General features: G+C 44.2%; 1 protein-coding gene across 1 annotated transcript in view; it reads right to left on the bottom strand.

The window, feature by feature from the left end:
• The window catches only part of TTLL12 (tubulin tyrosine ligase like 12), a 207794-nt gene that overhangs the window by 24141 nt on the left and 161989 nt on the right, over positions 1-21664 (bottom strand). The window contains exons 10-12 of the mRNA XM_085652473.1: positions 3457-3608; positions 3289-3370; positions 2635-2703 (exon numbers count right to left, since the gene is read on the bottom strand). Coding sequence (XP_085508599.1) covers positions 2635-2703; positions 3289-3370; positions 3457-3608 — 303 coding nt within the window. The remainder of the gene's footprint in view (positions 1-2634; positions 2704-3288; positions 3371-3456; positions 3609-21664) is intronic.

The raw sequence follows: 21664 nt of genomic DNA, 5'->3' as shown, positions 1-21664 counted from the left end.
AGTAGAAGTAGATTTGTCAGAGTTTTCTGGATTCACATGCTGTGCATCTATTCTGCCATCTAGTGGATGGGTCCAGAATCTTCAATATATTTGTTCTCTTGTTTTTTTTTCTGGGCGTCGTTAACCACCATTTGGTGGTATGTCCTTCACCTGTGTGAGCACACCGGAAGTTCCAGTGCATGGTAGTCATCTACAGATTCTTTTTTCCCCTTGGCGACTTTAGTAGTTGGAACTTTCCTTTCTCTCGATGTGATGTTGACCTCACCTGTTTGTCCCATCATATTACCAGTAAGGCATGTGGGTCGCATGTGAATCCAGTAAAGTCATCAAGCTGCAAAACTACTCCTACTGGTAAGTAGCCCTTTCGTTTTGCAACATGAATTATTTTCTGAGGGGTATTGGAATGTGGCAGAAATCTAGGTGTTCGGACGCCAACCTGGCTCTGGGAGACCTATCCTCCAGTTCTGCATTGTTAGCAAGTCCTGTGATGCCCTTATGGGTATGATCTGCCCTCTGGAAGTCTCTACTATGTCTGAGTGCTATGTCTGTATGACCCAATGTGGGGCTGTAAATATGAGTGACATCTTTAATTCCCTGAATTTGCCCAGCACTCTTGGGATCAGGGGAATCGAAGGAAAGGCATTTTCAAATCTCACGGACCAGTTGACAGTGTAGTTTTCTTTGGAATAGTGGTGTAGATACTGGGATGCAAAGTCATGTCAATTTAAGTTTTCTAGGTTTGTGAACAGGTATACATTTGATGTGCCCTTTCGCCTGAAAACATTAGCTACCTCTTGTTTTACCTCCCAATTGAAGGAGGCGTTGGCTTGTCTGCTTAGTCTGAGTGCTTCAGTTTTCTTCTCAGTATGGATTTGTATTGCCACTAGAGTTGTGTTTTGTTGGAGTGCCCAACTCCATATCTCGTGTTAACCTGGAGAGCTGGAATGACCTTGTTCCCGCTTGCTTGTTGAGGTATAACATTGTTGCTGTATCGTCTGTGTGAATCAGCACTGTCTGTCCCTTTATGTGCACCTGTAAGGCTTTTAGTGCTAGGAAGACCATCTTGAGTTTCAGCAGGTTTGTTAGGCTGTCCATGTGCACTTCTGCTCCTAGTGGGATGCATCTGTTATAGTCATCGTGGGAGCTGGTAGCTTGAAGGGTCTCCCTATTGTTACATTTCTTGTGTTCCACCATTTTAACACGAATTCCTCCCAGCTCCCATTAACTTGAAAACATTTGTTGCAGAGCCATTACTTTAAGGCTTGCATGCAGACTCTTGCCTGTGGTATGAGTGGATGCAAAATGCCATCATGCACATTAGTTTCATAACTGTCCGGGATTGGCCCTTCTGGTAGAGGTGAGCTTGCTCTTTTGCATTCACCCTCTTGGGCAATGGGTAGGCATGTGCAGTCTGAGTTTAGTGTTTCTCCCAGAAATACTTTCTCAAGCTCTGGTTTTGGAGATATGTCTTGTGGTTATGGTGAATCCCAGTTGTTGTAGCGTGGAGATGACAGTTGGTCTTTCTTGTTGGCACTTGGGTCTCAATCTTGCCTTCACTAGTCAGACGTATAGGAAAGAGTAAATGTGTATTCCTTGTCTGTGTGCGGCTACTGCCGCCAGGCATTTTGTGAACACCCTTGGTGCAGATTTTATGCCAAAGGGTTGCACCCTGAACAGGTAGTGTACATTGTTCAAGACAAATCTGTAGTGCCGCCTGTGCCTTTGGTTTATTGGTATGTGTAGGTAGGTATCCTTTAGGTCTATGGTGGCCATGTAGTCACCCTTCCTTAGGAAGGTGAATAGCTCTTGTAAAGTTGTCATTGTGAAGTGTTGTCTTAGTATGAATTTTTTTAAATACCTCAGATCTAGTATTGGTCTGAGTGTTCGGCCATTTTGGAACTAGGAGGTATGCTGAGTAGACGCCTCTTCCCGACTTCCATTGCAGAACTATGTCTTTCTATGGCTCGTTTCGAAGAACTCTGATGGTTTGAGTGGAGTTAGGAAAAGAAACATGATTCTAGACCACTAAATGGCGGAATAGATGCACAGCATGTGAATCCTGAAAAGGATTTATGCTGCAAAACCCTCATTTTTGTATGCAAAACTAAGTATGGAAAGCTATTTTCATTTTATAACTTCACAAAGAAAAATTACATTCGAGGAGTTTTAGAATGCTTGTCAAACTAGAGGCAACAGGACTTCGCATCCATGAAGAAAATGTACACAGTGCATTGACCATGCTCAAAACCCAAATACTGTATTCTGCCTGATGTTGATTGTTAGTAAATGCATTAAATTAGTGCCTAGTTCTAAAAACATAGCTATAGAATTTAATATTTTTATTTTAAAGGATTGGGCTCCTCTATATGCAAGCTTGTTTTCTTATTGTTGGAAAGAGTAGGCAAAGGTAAAGTGAACATTCAAATTGAAAACCAAAAACCTCTTAATAAAACGGACATCGAAATAGAATTACAACAAATTAGTTTCTAATATCCTACCATTTATCCATGGCAAATAAGTAATTTGCAAAGTTATTGTTTTAATAGCAGGAAAAAACAACATGCTAAGTTGATTATATATTTCATAAAAGGAAAAAGTGTCAATCATTCATGAGAAAACTAAATGGAAACATACCTGTATCGCTTTCCAAGAATGTTCCGGATACTGCTTCTCAAACAAGGGAATGAATTCATCGCAATGAACCTAAAATGCATTTTGGATTGTAAGATTGGCCTTCAAACCATGCACAAAATCAAATGCTTACATACAGTGCCTTGCACTTTTGCACCTTTGACAGTGAACTGAAAAGTATAATTTCTCATGCAGTATCATACCAGACTAACTACAAAATCAACACCATTTTGGGCCAATTTTCCTGGAAAATAGTTGGCCAGCATTCAAGAAACAAACAATTTGTAAATCTGCCAAAGTTAAACAAAATGGTTGAAAAATGTCTTAAAGCATGCGCAAGGTGCAGCCTCTTCCATTCACTTCGCAATACCTCAATCAGTTTACTGAACCACATATCTCAAATACTTAAAAAAAAATATTGAACATTGCAATAGGGAAGAAAGAGCAAACTTCCTGAAAATAACTTAAATTCCAGTTAATAATGTTAGTTTTTCATTTTGCCCTACATCATCTATTGAACTGATTATTATTAAGACTTTATTTGCAATATCTACAATACATGATCACAGCTCCTCCCCCTACCTCGCCCCCAACCCATTATAAATGTTTCTGCATGGCATGTTCCTTTCTTTTTTTAAATCCAATCTTTCAGCTCACCTGTTTCAATTCTATATTCGGAGCATAATTCATAACAGTAAAATGCTTCTCGTAGTCATCGAGGTCATTTAGCGCAAACGGCCTAGCAAAGAAAAAAATATTGCACTGATCACTGAGCATAGCTAAAGCACACTGAACACAAGTGAGACATTTTTGCAGGAACATTACCTGTTTGAGAATCTCAACCAGAAGACATCATATACATAGAGCTTCAGTGGCTTTACAGACCGCAGGAGCACTACGTAACGAATGTCAAATTTCACCAATCCTACATCTTCACGGTCAAACAATACGGGATCCTCAATATACTTGGACACAATCTGAAGCAAGAAAAAGAAATAACAAATTACAGCCCTGAACTCATGAGGGTTACTGGACCAATTCAACAACTGTATCACAACAGTAATAAGATAGATAAAGCATAGCGGGGAGGTCCAAATATTAAGTGGTTTGTCCCAGTCTACAAATTAGATTTTTGCATGTTTGATTTACATGGAGTAGGAATCAACACTGCATGCAGGTACAACAGAACACTAAACCACATACTTATTTACAAATTATGCAATAACGAACGTAAGCAATTCCACAGAGCAATGGCAATTTTTTATTCTTGTAAATAGAACTGAAGGGAAGGACCTCTTTTTGTATGATCAACCCCCAAAAGTTTTTGGACTGATACTGCTCATTTTTCGACTCTAGTATAATGGGCACTGCTGTCCAGGCCCCAGTGCATGTGCTATGACCATCAAAGGATGTGCATGATTGGCCAATACCCGATTGGCTTATTTTACTTACCTATAAGTCCCTAGTGTATGGTACAAAAGGTACATAGCGCTATTAATTTAAAGGTCACTGGTGGACTGCCGCACTTAATTGTGCCACCAATACAGCGACTGGGGTGAAAACATAACTCTAGGCCTTCCACTGCACCCTAGTTGACCAGCATTAAAACTCCCCAATCGACATAGCAAAATGAACCCTTTTTGACATATCAAAAAATTCCTTTTTAATATTAATAAGTCATCCCTGGGGAGGGCCTTGGTAGCCCACAAGGAGGGTGGTTGATATTAGAAAGAAAGGCATGTTCCTCTTGTGCTTAACATGAACGGTCAAAAAACGAATTTGCTGTTCTCACTGTAGCAAAGCCGGTGGTCCTATTGCTAACATTTAGTTTCTCTAGTCACCACGCTGAGCATCAACTTCCATCTGGCAACCACCAAATATATTACTCTAAGGTATCCTTTTTTTTTTGTTTTCTTTTTTTTTGTAAATTTTTTTATTTTATTTTCAAATGCAGGAAATACATAGATTTGACTTTATTACAGCTCCCACCCCCCACCCCCTCTTACTGTAAATGTACTGAGTTTCAAGGACACGAGGAAATGTACAGTTTGGAAATATTGAGTTCAGAACCACCAAGGAAAAAAAGAAAGAGAAAAAAAAAAAAAGCAGCAAAAAGAGATACAGAAAAAAAAAAAAAAAGAAGTCATTAGCCATATGATCCCAACTGTTCCGATTGTTCCAGCCAGGTGGTGAAAGGTCCCCAGATATCTAGCCCCTTCTTTTGCCCTTTGCGCCCTTTTTTAGCATACACAGCCTTTTCAAGATGGTAAGTTGCAACTAACCTAGCCAGCCATTGGGGGAAGGAAGGTGGATCGATCTCAATCCAGGCTGACGCAACGCAAATCCTCCATATTGTCATAGCAACATAGATAAGCGCTCCACCTTTTTCCCTGTTGACCTCTTCCTGAGTCCCCAGTAGTATGGTTATGGGAGTCAGAACTACAGTCTGTGTAATGACCCTCCCAAGAAAATCCTGTATTCTGAGAAGAACTGGAGTGAGTTTTGGGCAGGCGGCGAACATATGTATTGCATCTTCACCAAACTCCGAGCACCGGGAGCACAATGTCCCTTTGCCTGCTCCCCATTTGGCAATTTTACTGGTTGTAATATACAAGAAAAAGATGGTTTTGAAGTGTTGCGCCTGTAATTTTGCTGACAGTAAGTCACGTTGGGAAAGTGCCAATGAATTGTAGAACATACTATGCGGGGCCTCTAGTTTTATAAGCCACTTGTCTGCTATCTTAAGCAGGTCATCTGGGGTTTGGCTGTTTAGAGCAGTGTAAATGAGGCCTATCCGGGGGGTTATTGGGGCCCGCAGTGTTTTAATAAATTCACTCTCCGAAAATCCTGCAGGTCCCCCGGCTTTTCAGGAGAGAAAGTCGTGAATAGTAAGGTATTTGAAGGGGTCATGGTTTTTTTAGTCCATATTTGCTTTGTAACTCTGCAAAGGATTTAACTCCTTTGTTGGAAATAAGGTCTCCTAGCTTAGTGATACCAGCCTTATACCAATCCAGTAAATAAGACCTGCCAAAAATGGCAGGAAGATTGGGGTTATCACTAATAGGAGTATAATAATTGAATATTCCTAGCCCGTAGGTTTTACGGATATTGCGAAAGACCTTAAAGGAGTTCATCAGCGTCTTGAACCTAACACGCTTATAGTATCCGAAGGATACTTGCCTAAACAGACAGCCGCGAGTCTCTTCTCCCAATAAAAGCCAAAATGGTGAAGGAAGACCGGTTGAGAGAGGGAGGGAGTGTTCCTTCAACAATTCAGTGCTGTATTGCAGAACTGAGGCCCAGTAATAAAGTGCTATATTAGGAAAAGCCCAGCCACCCCGCTCCCGGGGAAGAGACAATTGTTTTAGTGCCCGTCTAGGTTGTGAGTAAGCCCAAATAAATTGCGTAAATAGTTGTTGAAATTTCTGGAGCTGGGCCTTGCTAAATTCCAATGGGATGGAGCGAAAGTAATATAGCAGTTTCGGGAAATAGGTCATTTTAATTACGTTGCATCTGACTAGAAGAGTCAAGTGTAGGTTGTCTATTTGTTTAAGGGCTTTTCTTGTTTAGGTAATAAAGGGGGATAGATTCTCGGTTACAATTTCATCTATGTTGGCCGTAATAATGACCCCTAGATATTTGGCCTGCGTAACAATCCGGGTATCGATCCAATTGATTTCTCTGTTCGTTATTATTTGGGTTTTGTTTTTATTCAATGCATATCCCGAAATCTTTCCAAATTTTTGTGCCTCCAGTTCCAATGCCAAAATAGCGCTCTTAGGTTCAGAAGTGGTTATGGCCAGGTCGTCAGCGTAAGCCATAATTTTGTGTATAGATTCCCTGCATATTTATTGCCAAAATTGCTGGATTCTTTTCGATCTTCTTGATTAGGGGGTCTATGTAGAGGGCAAAGAGCAGAGGGGAGCAGGGGCATCCTTGCCTAGTGCCCCGAGAGATGTTAAATTGTTCGGTCAACCTCCCATTAACCAACACACAGGCCGTTGGGCTCTGGTACAGAGCTCGTACAGCCTGCGTGGGTTTTGGCCCAAATCCCATCCTCTTCATGACATCACAGGAACCGCCAGGAGACCCGATCAAAAGCTTTTTCAGCATCTAGTAAGATCAAAGACATCGGGTATCCTGTCACCTGTGCTGCATCAAACAGAGTAATGGCCCGCCTAATGTGTTCAGTGGTGCCCTTCTTTGGAATGAATCCGTGTTGCCATTCTGACACCAGGGATTCAACTACAGTAGATATTCTTGTAGCAAGTATTTTGGAGTATACTTTAGAATCGCAATTTATAAGTGTGATTGGCCTGTAGAAGCCCATCTCTAGAGGTGATTTGCCTTTAAGAAATATAGAGATTTTGGCATCGGACCAGGAGGCAGGAGGAGAAGCCCCGTTAAATATGGTGGTTACTACAGCAATAAAGATGGGCTTAATTTGGGGTGGGAATATTTTATAGAACTCCACGGGAATGCCATCCATTCCCGCGGCTTTCCCGTCTGGAAGGCTGGTTAGGGCTTCCAGGATATCATCCCAGTTCGGGATAATTTCCAGCTGCTCGCGATAATCCTGGTTGAGCTGTCTTAACTCTACCTCCTTTAAATATTTGGTAGTTTCAGGATCTTCTGAATCGACTGACCTACTATTCTCCTCTGAATATAACTTGGTGTAATAATCTTGAAAGCCCTTTTGTATTTTACTAGGATCACTGGTTTCAACCCCTGTTGGTAATTGAATCGAGAGTATTTCACTGTCTGTGGCCTGCTGTCTGGTTTTGACTGCAAGGTGATGACCGATGCGGTTGCTACATTCGTAGTTTGTTTCGCGCATCACTGCCCACTTGGCTGCGGTTTTTTCAGCAAATATCGCCCCTATTTCAGCCTTGATTAGTATTACTTCATTTTGTAAGTTCTCAGCATCCTGACCGGTGTGAACCATTTGGACTAGTTTAGTTTCTGAATTTTGGAGCTTTTTCTGGAGATCGATCATTTGTAGTTTATCTTTCTTGTTTTTCCTAATCGAGAACCTTAAGGTTTCTCCCCGAATACCCGCTTTTAGTGTATCCCAGACTACCATGGTTGAAGCCGTTCCAGTGTTTATCTCCAGAAACTCCTGAATCCAGGTTTGCATACGATCCCGATAGCCTATGTCTTGCAAAAGTACTTTCTCGAAACTCCATCTTGGGGATTCTTTCCAGTTCTCTAGCCCCTCGATGTTCAAAATAAGTGGGTTGTGGTCTGACATAAAACGCGGTGCCCTGTTTATGGTGCATTTGCCTAATAGGGACGAAGAAATCAGAAAATAATCTAGTCTAGCAAATGACCGGTGTGGTGCAGAAAAATAGGTATATCCAGGTTGATTGGAGTTAAGTTTAGACCAGACATCACTCGACCCATGGGTTTGGGCTAAATTAGTTATTGCTTGAAACACTAAGGGTTTTCTGCCTGTATATTTCCACTTGTTGTCTATTTTCCAGTCACAGGGCAAATTAATGTTAAAATCACCACAGATAATTATTAGAGTGGGCCAGTGAGCTAAGTCTCCAGAGATCAAATTAATGACCCCTGGGTCATCAGAGTTGCTACCATAGATAGAGCATAGAGTGAAAGGGAGATTAAGGAAGAGATGGCATTCGGAGATTACCCATCTACCCAGTGAATCGGATTTAACACGTGGGTTTTTTAAAGGAAGTCTCCTATCAACCATAATTCCCACCCCTTTTATTTTGGCTCCTTGTGTAGTAGCCCCTATAACCTTAAGCTCTAGTGAGTTTAATAGGTGTTTTTGTGATCCCTCTATGTGTGTCTCCTGGAGACAGATGATATCGCCCCCTAAAGAACGTATACCTTGCGAGACTTTTTGTCTTTTTAAGGCATCGTTTAGCCCACAGATATTGGCGGAAATAAACCTGAGAGTATTTATTTTAGCCATTTGGGTATTTTGAATAAACTAGGCCAGAGATTTCTTGACTCATTAGATATTCTTCCTTGGTGAATTCTTTAGTCGTATCCATTATATAAGTGAATAAAAGATTATGTGTGAAACGGTGTCCTTGATTCCTCTGTGTTATTCTGAAAGAAGCCCTCCCCCTACCACCCCAATCCCCCCTTCCTTGGAGCAATCAGGAAAAACCTGAATGATGGTGGTCAATAGTGAGACTCCGCCGCTAATCACGCCTTAAACAAATTGAGTGTATGTTCGACTAGTCTACTCTTTGAGAATTTAAAGAAGAACATTACTAAATCGACAAAATTTGTACTTCGCCTGAAGCTAGACTAGTGTTAAGAACCCCCAAAAATTAAGGATGAGAAGGTAAAGAAGAGGTGGAGGAGCCAAAAGACATGGGAATCCCTATTTATTTAGCCCCCCCCCGTCCTTGCCCTGCATTACCCATACCCGTGCATGTGCCTGTGCTTGTGCCTGTGGTAAACTCTCTATCTTGAGCCCTTCTTGGACTTATTTCTTCCAAGTATTCCCCAGCCTTAATTTCGGACAGAAATATTTTAAATCCCCCATTAAAAAATTACTTTAAGTCTGGCAGGGTTCATGAGGTAGACTTCTGCTCCTAACTGCTGAAATGGGGAGATTAACTGCCTTAAGCGCCATCTGCGCTCCACTGTCTGGTGGCAGAAGTCGGGTTTTGCAAAAAAGGTTATTCCGTTGGCCCCCTTCTTAGAGTTTGGGCGAGCCTTGTCATAAATCAGCTGCCTCAGTAGGAAGTTCCCGAAGTATACCAGGAATACTCTTGGTTGTCCGCCTGCTGCGTTGTTGCCGTCACGGTGTCTCCTTATGTTGAAAGGATAGCGATGTGCCCTCTGCACCTCGCGGTCCCAGTCCCAGCATTGGGTGTTCGGGGAAAGATTCTTGAAGGAGTTTAACAATGAACCGCCTAGGGTCTTCACCTTCTTTCCCTTCTGGAATACCAAGTAAGCGAAGGTTGTTCCTGCGTTGGCGGTTTTCCTGCTCCTCCATTTTTGACATGATATCCACTAGACAGGCCGCATTGCTCTCGCTTTGTTTTTTAGTGGCCGTGGACTCTGTTTCTAAGTATTCAGTACGCCCCTCAACCATGGAGACGCGATCACTTATGTCGGTGCATGTCTTATTCAATCGTCTCAGGCCTCCTTGTAGCTTTTTAGCAGCCCCTTTAGCTGCACGGTTGTCTGCCCGAAGCTCTTCCTGGAATTCTTTAATTGAGGCTAGGATTGACGCTAATGAGGGCTCTGTAGTGACCGTTGGTAGATTCTTTGTCTTTTCCCAGGTGGCTGGATGGGAGTCGTCTTCATCCAAGGGATAAGACATCTGTGAGTCAGAATAATCCCATTTGAGTGGACTACGTCTCTTGCCCTTGCTTCTTGTTCTCTTGGGCCGCTGCACCGCACCGGTGTCTTTGATTGATTCCTCGCTGCCATCTTCACTGGAGTCAGTCCCTCTCTCATCGGAGGTGGTTTCTGTACCATCGGATACCGAGTAGAAGTTCTCGGGCCCAGTTTCCGGGGTCCAGGGTGCTTGTGCACCGATCGCAGCTTCCAGGCCCTGAATGTAATTAGCGACATCGGTTTCTGGGGCTATAGAGGGAGTATCAAGACAGCTCGGATGGGGGCAGTCTTCATTGTTTGACACTATGCCAGCTAGAATTGGCTGGCTTTCCAGTTCGATCGCCTTTTTATCACTGTTAACTGTAGAAAGACAAAGGGAATTGCTCAATACTTTGACTGAGCCTGGTGAGTCCACAATAGTTCCTGCACCAGGTTGCAGCACGTCCGCTGTATTTGATTTTGTCAGGCCGGTCTCATGATGTTCTTTTAGCACGGGCGGTTGGGAGGTTAGTGGGTCCAGGGGGGCAGTGTTGAGGGACGGGGCATGTAAGGGGGTTTTGGCGCTTACGGTGGATGGCTGTCCCTTGGCGCACAAAAACATTTTTGCGAATGGTGACTGAGCACTAGCTACATCTCTAGATAACCCTGCCCCCCCTGGCCGCCCCAGCGTTTTTTTATTGCCACTAACCTCAAGTCTGGACCTGGAAGTGCTTTCAGGAGCAGTGTTTTTAGAGTCGATGTTAATGGCAGCTTTCGATTTGTTTCCCTTCTTGGCTCCCCTGCTGCTCATGGTCAGGGAGCTTCGATGAAGCTGCTGCTGCTGCTGCCACCGGCGATTTCCCTCGCGTCCTGGGATGTTGAGCGTTATGAGAATTGAGGCAGTGGGTACAGGTGGATCAAGGGCCAAAAGTAAAATAAACCACAAGAGCCGAGCTAGCAGGCTCCAGGCAGACAGCACCCGATGGTTCGCGGAGTTTAGGAAGCAAATTGCCAGCGCTACAGTTTTTCTATGAGACCGTGAGCCGAGCACTGGCGATCCTCCCGCTGTCAGTCGGTACGTCGAACTGAGCATCGTAGCATCGCAGGGCGCCTAGTCGATTAGCTACGCGACCGGCGTGAGCAGCGGATTAGCTCGAGCGCTCACGTTGACTCCATCGTCGCTCTCCAGCTTGTTTTCCTCCCAACAGTGCCTACTCTAAGGTATCCAACTAATTGTTACATTAAACTGGACTAACTGCTGAGATTGGATTTGAGGGAACTTTTAAGAGAAAGGCGACTTTAGAATGTCACCCCTTTTGAGAGGGTAGGAATTGACATTGTTGGTCACCTAAACCCTCCAACTGCCTCTGGAAACACATTTATCTTAGAAGTTGTAAGACAAAGCCACCAGATATCCAGAAGCCATTCTGTTAGGACAGTTAAAGCAATTAGGAGACAGCACCCCCAACAGAGGGTGAGTCCCTCAGATTTTCAAGCACAAGTGGGAAAGCCTCTCCGGTATTGTATCTTTCATAGATTCACATGCTTGAATCAGAATAGCCAGCAGTTATAGCAGGTAAACAAATTAGTAATAGAAGCACCCTTGAGGATGGTGGATACAAGTCTAAAACATGTCTCTATATATCATATGTACATAACATTGCATAAATAATCCATTTATGAAAAGACAATTACCCAGTATACAACACTATCATATGCATTTGTAAAGACGCATTAATAATCACTTAGATTTACAAAGAATCACCTTATTGAAACAGATGATGTAATGCCGCCTGTCCTACGGCTGCATCACTTCGCTGCGCATGTGGGTGCTCTTCCACATTGCAGCATGACATCTCCTCTAGCGGGACAACCGCAGAGCAGCCAAAGTGGAAAGTGCCCTTGTTGAGTGCGCCTTTACCCTTGCTGTGAATGGTTTGCCAGCCTTGGTGTGGCAAAACTGAGTAGTAGTAGAAATGCATCTGGCGGTGGTTGCTTTCATGACTGCAGCACCTTAACAAGAATGTCCATAAGAGCCCAACAGATGATCAGTTTTCTGGAGTTTTTTGGTACAATGGAGATAGAATTTAAGACATCACTTAATGTCCAAGGTGTGGAGAGACTTTTCAGCCAGAGATGCCAGATTTGGGAATAAAGTACACGTTGAGATGCCATTCTGGGGTAGGAGCTCGTACTGGGGGAAAAGCTCTAACGAGAGAGAGAGAGAGAGAGAGAGAGAGAGAGAGAGAGCTGTACCTTGAAATAGCGGCCGGGTGAACCTTTACAGATGCATGCACAAATTCAAATCTAGCAATCAACAGCTTCCAATGGATGCAGGTTAGATTGTTGACACCAAGAACAGAATCGCTTCCATTTTAGTTTGTACATCTTGTTTGTGGCTTCAGCTCTTGCTTTCAATAAAATCTCCCTACAGTCCTGAGGGATATCCAAGTCTCAGAACTCGTTATATTCAGGGCCATGCATGCGATTGGAGAGAGGCTGGTTCCGGGGGTAGGATCTGGACGTTGTCCCTCGTCAAGAGTGTTTGAGTTGTTGGTAGGCGAATAAAATTGGACTCAGACAACTATAGGCGATTCGTAGACCAATGCTACCTTGGCCATTTGGAGCTATTAGAATGAGGTGACAGTGCTCCATTTTCATTTTTTTGGAGAATCCTCGGTATGAGAGGGGGTCGGCGGGGGGGGTTAGAGAGCCTAAGCATAAATTCTGGACCATCTCATTGAAAGGGCATTCCCCCATGACCCTAGGAGCCAGTATCGACAGGAGCAGAATTGGCATTTGATGTTCTTGTTGGTCTCAAAGAGATCTAATGATGGTTTTCCCCACCGTGAGAATATTTTGTCCAGCTCCGACTGATCCAGTTCCCACTCATGGCAACTGTCTCGGGTTCTGCTGAGAGTGTCCGCTAAGGTGTTGTTCTCTCCAAACATGTGCTCAGCTTTCAGCGATATTTTGTAGGCTGTGAGCCAGCTCCAAAGTGCTTGGGATTCCGGAGATAGCGTTAGCAACTTGAAACCCCCCTCCCCGCTTGGTGATATAGTATAAGCTAGTTGTATAGCCTGTATGTAACAGCATGGAAGCTCCTGCTATCCATGGAAGAACATTTTGCAGGATTAGAGATATTGCTTTCTGTTCTAGGCGGTTGATATACATTTGTTTTTTTGAAGTACTGACTACTTTCCTGGTCTTTGCAGGTCCTGTAAGTGGCTGCCCTAGCCCTCAAAGGAGGCATTGGTTGTGATGACGAAGTCGGGTACTAAAATCAAGAATGTGAGGCCTTTTTAAAGATGAGATATTGGAGACCACCACGCTAACATTTCTAGCATCTTTGGGTTGATGTTTATTACGTTTTTGAACTAGCCTTCTGATTGAATCCATTGCTCTTGCAGCGCCCCTTGCAATGGCCTCATTTACAGTAATGACTTACACAACCACACTGAAACAGACTTTCTTTTAGAAATCTTTAAGGCTAAGTTTGTTAACCATCACTGTCCTGACTTTCGGGAAAAGGTTTTGTTTTGGTTTGTATCCAGGTTGGTTCCCAGAAACATTATTGTTTCACTTGGGATAGGCGAGAATTTTGAATATATGTCACTGAGAGGCCTAGTCTGTGAAACAGTGAGAGGCAAGTTTTGGAGGCTTGCTGTGGTGTTGAGGCTTTTAGCAGCCAGTCATCAAGGTAGGGGAATACCTGATGACCTTATTTTTATAGTGTGGGTGCTACCAGGGGGAGACATTTGGTGAATATGCGAGGAGTTGACTTGAGGCAGAATGGAAGGACTGTGAACTGGTAATGGGCACCAGCTACAGTGAAGAAGAGCTATTTGCAGTGCTTGGAATGTACAGGAATGTGGAAATACGCATCTTGTAAGTCTATAGAGGTAATGTAGTCTCCGCTGTTTAGTAGATGAATGATGTCAGAGAAAGTAATCATGCGAAAAGATTGTTTGCAAAACAATTTTTTGAGTTTACTGAAGTCAAGGATGGGTCTCCACTCCCCTGTTTTCTTTCGTACAAGGAAAAAACTGGAGTATAATTCCATACCCTTCTGGGAATACGGGACCTTTTGGATTTCACCCTTCGCCAGCATTAGGAGGGCTTATTTTCTCAAAAAGTGAAGGTGGGTGCGCTCCACTTGGAGGGTTGTTTGGTGGTCTCTGTACAAACTCCAGGGTATGTCCATAGTTTACTAGATTTAATACCCATTTGACTGATGTTATCTCTCTCCATTAAGGAAGGTAGTTGGAAATATTTGCACCCATGTGATGGGAACGAGTGGATGTAGACCTCACCTGGTCTAGATCACAGTTTACGACCTGCATCTCGACCCTGTGGGGCTGGGGTGGTTTTGCCCTGATTTGTTATAGGCCGCCGAGGGCAGTTGACTGTGTGCCTGATGTTGGCTGGCAGGTTTGTATTGGGAGTGTAAGGGTACATATTGCTGGAAGCGTGATAACCTCCTCTGTAAGTTGGGAAACCTCTTCCTCGAGTCCCCCAAAAGAGCAACTTCTTAAACTGAAGGGCGCCTAGGGACCTAGAGGTATCGGTGTCCATTTTTATCACCAATAGCACTTCAGCTATGTGCTTCCCAAACAATGGATCTCTGTGGCAGGCCATATCCTATATCTCAGATTGTACTTCCGGCCTAAAAGATGTGGTTTAAGCAATCCTTGGCGTCTCAAGACCACTGCTCCAGCTAATTGGCAGAAGCCTGTGGAGGCGATGTGCAATGGACAATCAATAATCTTAGAGACAGCGCGCTCACCCTACTAGAGGACCTTTCTTGCTTCTGCCTTTTTTTTCCTCAGGCACTAAGTCGACTAGGCTGCTGACATCGAGCCACATTTGCAGATCAGAACTACCCAGGAACGCTAGTGAGTTGGGCGCTCGAACAGTGACAGCAGACATGAGGAAGAACCTCTTCCCTATGTTGTCAAAGCGCCTGCCTTCTTTGTCTGGTGGCGCAGAAATGGGAGAGGATGGATTTTTAGAGCGCCTCTGTGCCACTTGTGAGATCACAGAATTCGGTTTGCGATGACCTGTGAGGCAAGCAGGGAAATCCTCTGCAGCCTTGTACCGTGTCCATGCGAGGGAGCACTGCCACTACTGTAGCTGGGTTGCTCAATCTTAATCCCTTCCTCCCAGATATAGTCAATGATGGGATGGCCCTTACTGACTTCCATGCTTGTTTCTCAAAGTCATAGAGAAAGCAGTCTGACTGTTTAATGCGGGTTGGGAGATGCAGCATGGTCCATTAGGTTATGAAAGCCCCTGATTTCCTCTGCGAAAGAACTCGAAGGATGTGGCCGTGGAGGCAATGGAGTGGGAACGAGGTAGTTGTCGTACTCATCCTGGGGGGTTTGTGGTTCAGGGATCTCTCCTCCTTCCCTTTCATCTTCTGAAGATGTTGGTTCATCTCTTGATGGCGCCGCTATGTTAGATACAGGTGTCATTCTGGGCGTCATAGGTGGAAGAATGTGCCTTGGAGTAGTCAGAGTAGTAGGTTGAGTTGGTACTACTAGCTGTTACTGCGGAGAGTCAGAAAACCTCTTTCTGAAATTTTGCAGCAGGGCCTCCAGATCTTCGACGAGCAACATGGGCATATGTACTTCATCATACCTGGGTTGTGGATGGGGATGGTATTGATAATGCTCATAATGCCTTTTGGGAGGCGCATAATATGGATTGTAATAATGCTCTTCCTCGTCATCCTGGTATTTGACCTGAAGTTCTGATGGGCTGTGCATTGCCCCGAAAGGCCTGTTGTCGTCTAACTCATTCAGGTCTAACATGTGACTTGGTGGCAGAGGTGAGAACTTGCTAGGAGATGTCAACTCCGGTCTTAAAGCTGTTTTGGAGATCTTTGTAATTTTTTTATCATCGTCAACTGTACCGTTGACGTCTGCAAGGTGAATTTCGGCATTGACAGTAGGAATTCAGTCGTCTGTTGCCGCCGACAGGGCCATTGGGAGTAACACTGAAGCCGACAGTGCCATAGTACATGACAGTATTCTTGTTAACGAGATGAGCGTTTTGACCTCTGTGGTCGTTGCTGTCTTAGACGATGGTTTTGTGGACAAGATGGTGGTGACCGTCATCGTTACCAGTGTTGACGGTGAGGTCGTTGTCGACGGGGCTTTGAGAGGATTTTTATTCCTCAATATTGACGATTCAGAGGAGGAAAAAAACCGGACGTTCTCCTGTTTTCAAAGATGGAGTACTGGGTCAAGAGGAGTCCGCCTCTGTGGAGAGGAGTTTTATTTTCTTCTTTCTCTTTCTGAGCTTTTAAGGACTTCCTAGTCTCCTCAGACGTACCCTGTTCAGTTGATCTTGATCTTTTATGTGTCCTCACGGACATGTCACTGTCTTCCTCAGAAGTGGTAGATCTCGGAGTTTTAGCTTTCTGTAGCCACATTAGTAGCTTTATCCTCCCTGTCCTTTAAGATCTTAGAGGAAAAAGTGCGACATTTGCAGTGATTTACCTAATGTTGAGGGTAATGGCATTAAAGACTTTTTTATGTGGATCGTCCACATGTAGCCATTTCTTTTCACAGGTTTTGCAAGATCTGAAGAGGCCTTTCTTGGAAGTATTAGACATAGTTGTAGATAAATCTTCAACTCTTAAAAGAAAAACTGACCAGAGCTCAGGGAGACCTCCCTTCACATGATGAGTGTTCTAGTGGGGGCTCTCTCCGGATTAGTTATAGTCCAAGTTTGGTCCTTTTTTTTTTTTTTAAAAGGACATAGATAGGCTATTAAACTGACTTTTTCATTGCTATTACAGCCTATGATAACGATACGTACTGCTTTGTTATGGTACATTGGGATTCCCACTTCGACGATGGGGAAGGATTAAAGCATGCAAATCTATGGAAGATCCAATACTGGAGATTATGAATTTGGAGGCTAGCCAGGAACTTTCCTGAACAGTAGTATGATCAGCCAGGGCAGTTGGAGTGGGTGTTAGAGCATGTGGCCTCTAGGACTCTGCAAGACAAGTGTACTGGCCCTTCCGCTGTACTGGAAAAGAAAGGGGAGGTCACCTATTTAGTGCACCTAGGGACCTCCAGGCAACTCCACCGGGTGACACATTTCGGAGACAGCACCCTCTAGAGGAATGTCTTACTTACCTGAAGGAAGTGCTTCAGGCCCTGCAGAAGGTCAGCCTAACTATTAAGACAACCAAATGTCAAAGTGGATAGGGTTCTGTTGTGTACCTATGCCACGTTGCAGGGGGAGGATATGTATAGCCTCTCCAGCCCAAGAACCAGACATTTCTGGCTTGGGTGTCTCCCACGACCCAAACCCATGTCAGGAACTTTTTGGGCTTGGCATTATAGAACACATCCCCTAAGAAACAGCCAACAAAATGAATTTGGACTGCAGAGTTCTCCGAAAGCCTTGGACACCCTGAAGGAAGCAATGTAAACAGGACCTATCCTAGAAGCATTTGACTACAGCAGAGACTTCATTGTCTAGACAGATAATTCAGAACATAGAATTCAGGAAGTGTTGTCACAGGCAAATGATGAGGACAAGGATTTTTTTTTGCCTTTCTTACTAAGTAACTAATCCCCAGAGAGCAGAGTTAGAGTACCATTGGGAGGGAAGCCTTTACTGTGGTGTTGAGTGGTACCCGAAGAAGCTAACCTCCTATTTATGTAGAACTCACTTCAAAGTTCAAACCGACCACAGGCCTCTCAGGTGGTTCATATGCAGATGAAAGGAGAGAATCGTAAACAGTTGAGGTGGCCTATCACTCTACATGGAACAGACTTTACACACACAGACCTGGGAATAACCATGCCAATGCAGATGGCCTTTACAGTTTCTTCCACTTAGTGATGAAAACTGCCAGGATAAAGGTTAATTGCTTATCACCTTTGATCTGAAGGAGGGCTGTATAGGAAAGGGTCTCATTTTGTATGATCACCCCCAATAATTTAGACTGATGCTGCTGGTTTTTTAGGCCTCGCTGAGCCAGCGCAGGCGCTGCTCTGCAAGACATTTTGTAAGCGGGTTTTAAAAGTGCTACCAAAGGCTTGGCCACCAGTTTGCGATTACGCGCACAAGCGTGCGCAGCTCGCTCCGCCTCTCCAATGCAGCGCGCCTCGCTCCACCCCTCCTGACCACAGCGCACGTCCCCGCGATCGTGATCGCTTTCACGGTCTTTCGCGCGCTTGTTCTGTAGTGCGAACGAAGTGCTGTGATCTATGTTGTCCAGTAATCAAAAGTAAAGAAATAGATTTTTTTTCTATTTCTTTACTCTTGCTATAATCTCGTCACCCGGGCTTTACTTTTAATGTTAAAAGTAAAGCGCGGGTGCCTTGGTATTAAAAAATATGTTTTGTATGTTTTACCCCCTTCTCCCCACCTCCCGGTCGACGTTCCCGCCCCCAGAACTGTAAACAATGCTCGAGGCAAGGCCTCAGGAACCAGGCATGATACCCCCTTTTCTGGGCAGTTTTATATAGTGGCAAACTCGACCTGAATGTATTTAGGCGCTTTACAGAAACACTAGTTGCATTACAGATGGACACATTGATTTTTTTAGGCACGTAGAGATTACGGGATTTGTTAACCTTAAAATGTTGAGGCTCCAACCCAGTTACCCAGCTTCAAGGTCAGCAGCTCTAGCTGTTACGCCACATACTCTGTCAATTTCACTGTCCCAGAGTAATTTGAGATGAACAAAAGTCACCTCAAAGGGGGTTGGGAGGGTTCAGGTGCCAGGCATGCATGGGTCCTGGTGTGACACTCCCATTTCATAAATGTCTCATACCTACTGAAAGCCTGCAGCTTTGGGCACACAAAAGATCCAAAAGAGGGAGGAGCTTCCACCTTAGAGCCCCAAAGACACGACACTAAAATCAATTTATTGTTGAAAACGGCATGCTCAGCCAGTCATCCTCCTGAGGTCAGAATGCTCCAAATTATTCTTGTTTATACTGCATATTGTTCCTAGCGCCGCACTCATCACAACAGCTGTTTTCCAAGTGCGCCTCTTCCGTCCCCTTCCAGTCTTGTCTTTTTTCATGTCCCTCAAACTCTCATCCCCCTTCCTCCCTCCATCTTTCTCTCTGCTTACCTCTCTCCATCTTTTCCCTCTCCTTATCCCTTCCTTGCCCTCTGTTACCGTCCCTCTGCTACACTCTTCAGTCTTCCTCAGCACCACTCCTTCATTGGTGGTCGTTTCTGTTGTACTTTGTGAAAATCATTGTACCTATGCCTGTCAGTGCTCATGTTTTATGAATGGTAGAACTTTATTCGGTATGGTGTGTCACTCAGTGCAAACGCATACTAAAATCAAACCTCTTAAGCTTTGTCAATACTTTAACAAATGGTCATTGGTAAAGACGTTTTGAGGGAAATGCTATAACCACAAGAACGATTCAGGAACAAAAAATGCAGCATGGTAATGGTCATGTATTTCAAATAAGCGACCATCTCCAGCTCCTTGATTGTTTGACGGAAAGTGGTCTAATTTTCTACATTTGCTTTGCCTATAAAATGTGCTCTGCCTCCATGCCCTTTGGTGTGCGTTTCTGTGTGAGAGTAGAAGGTGGAGGAAGATAAATGGTCACTGAGGTAAAAAATAAAAAAATAAAAAGGAAATATTTTGTGCACAAACTACATATCCTTCTCTGTCTTACTGTCTGTCTATTCTGTGCATATCTCACCCCTATCTATACCATGCCACAAAATTCCACTTCCCAAATCCCCTCCACTCCATACAAATTTCACCCCACACAATTCCATAACTAACAATTCCAATAAAACCCACATAATTCCATACACCATACATCCACTCTATTCCAAACCAGAACACATGTGTAAACAACACTGAGCCAGATGTACAACCAGTTTCTGCGTGTGCAAACGGGTTTGCGACCTGTCTGCGCATGTAAAAACCTACATGGCAATGTACAAACACTATTTTGCAAGTTGCAAAATTGCGAGTCACAAAATAGTCTTTTACAACTCGCTATTAGGAAGGGGCAAGCCATTCCTAATAGCGACACTCTAGCCATGTATGAATGTTTTGCGACCGCAATTGCGGTTGCAAAACACTCGCAATTTACCGCCCTCTTCAAGAGGGTGGTAATGGAGTCGCAAATGGGAAGGGGTCCCAGGGTACGCCTTCCTCTTTGTGACTGGCTCTAAAAATATTTTTTAAGGGCAGGCACCCTTTAAAAACAAGCATTGGCATAGCCAATAGGTCTCGCCTTTCGGACCTTATAAGTGTTTAGCCATGCAACAGTTCATGTTGTTGCACCAAGGATATTGTGCTGCATAACTAAATACTTATAAGGTCTCAAAAGCGAGACCTATTGGCTATGCAAATGCATGTGCTCCGACCACCAACGGAGGATTACGATTGGCTAATATCCAACAAGCTTAATTAACTTATCTAGGATATGGTACAAGAGGTACCAAGGGCTATTAAGTTGAACACCACTAGTGTACTGCAGTACTTCATTATGTCACTACTAGTGACTAAGTCTGTCACTACTGACTAGCCAGGCAGTGTTAAAACTGCCAAGTCGACAAGGCAGAATAAACCCTTTGGCCAGGTCAAATCCTTCCTTCAACATTAATAAGCCACCACTAGGGAAGGATATGGTAGCCCATCTTAGACTATACTTAATATTAAAAAGGTCATTTTCCTTTGGTGTTTAACATGCCCTGACAGTAAAAACACAATTGTAGCAAGGCTGGGAGTCACACTGGCCAACATGAGTTTCACTAGCCACTGCGCTGCCAGCTACAATTTTGGACCACCAAATTAATTGTTACATTAAACCAGACTCATTGTTATCAGATTTAAGATAACTTTTAATAGAAAGGCAACTTTCGAAAGTCACCTCTTTGTTGCCTAAACCTCCGGTAGCTCTTTCAGTCTATCTGCACCAGTTGTTACCTGAGACAACATGCTGCCTCTCTGCTAGGCAGTATGAAGCGCTGACAGGGAACAAAGAACTGTTAGTTGGAAGAGGTTTGACCTCCTCTGCAGTATGACTGCCGTGCAGTGGCCACAGATGGCCCGTCTTCAGAGAGGCTACCCCTCAGTAAAGCAAACTGCGATCACAACTCAACATGTCCACTGCTTTGTTTAGGAATCTCCTCCAGAGGGGGGACCAAGTTGTAGAACCAGTTTGCCAGGAGGTGTGGCACATTATGCCCGTGTGGTGTGGGGGCAAATCAGAGGGGAAGAAGGCTCATGCCATCTTGGATTTGGGTAGCGAAGGGTATGCTGGGATTGTTATGTAGTTAAAGCCTCAGGAAGTGATGTAAAGTGGGAAATGTTGCCTTGTGGGATCTATTGCCCTATTAGCTAGTTAGTCCTCCCTTCCCACAAACACAGAAAAGGCAAAAAAGTGGCACCCCGACACACAGTCCTTAAATCACTACCTGGCTCGAAAGAAGACAGAAGGACTGCTGGAGAAAAGAGAGGCTGCATCAAAGACTGGATTGCACTGCCCCTGCTGCACCATAGGGACTTACAAAAAGGACTGTGCCTGTTGTGCTCACTCATGGAAGGTAGCTCCACTTGTGCCAGGACTCATTAAGTGACTTTAAGTGCTAGTTAGTTAGCCTTCCTCCTGTCAATCATCAGGACCACCAGAGGCTAAGGGAACCTGCACTCCAAAAGCCAAACTGCCCAGGAAAGCCTGACCGCCCCTGGACACAGAAGTGCGTCCTGACC

Source organism: Triturus cristatus, chromosome 4_1 (assembly GCF_964204655.1).
Source record: "Triturus cristatus chromosome 4_1, aTriCri1.1, whole genome shotgun sequence".
Lineage (NCBI taxonomy): Eukaryota > Metazoa > Chordata > Amphibia > Caudata > Salamandridae > Triturus > Triturus cristatus.
The sequence above is the reverse complement of the archived record's forward strand: the minus strand, read 5'-3'. Positions and strand labels throughout refer to the sequence as shown.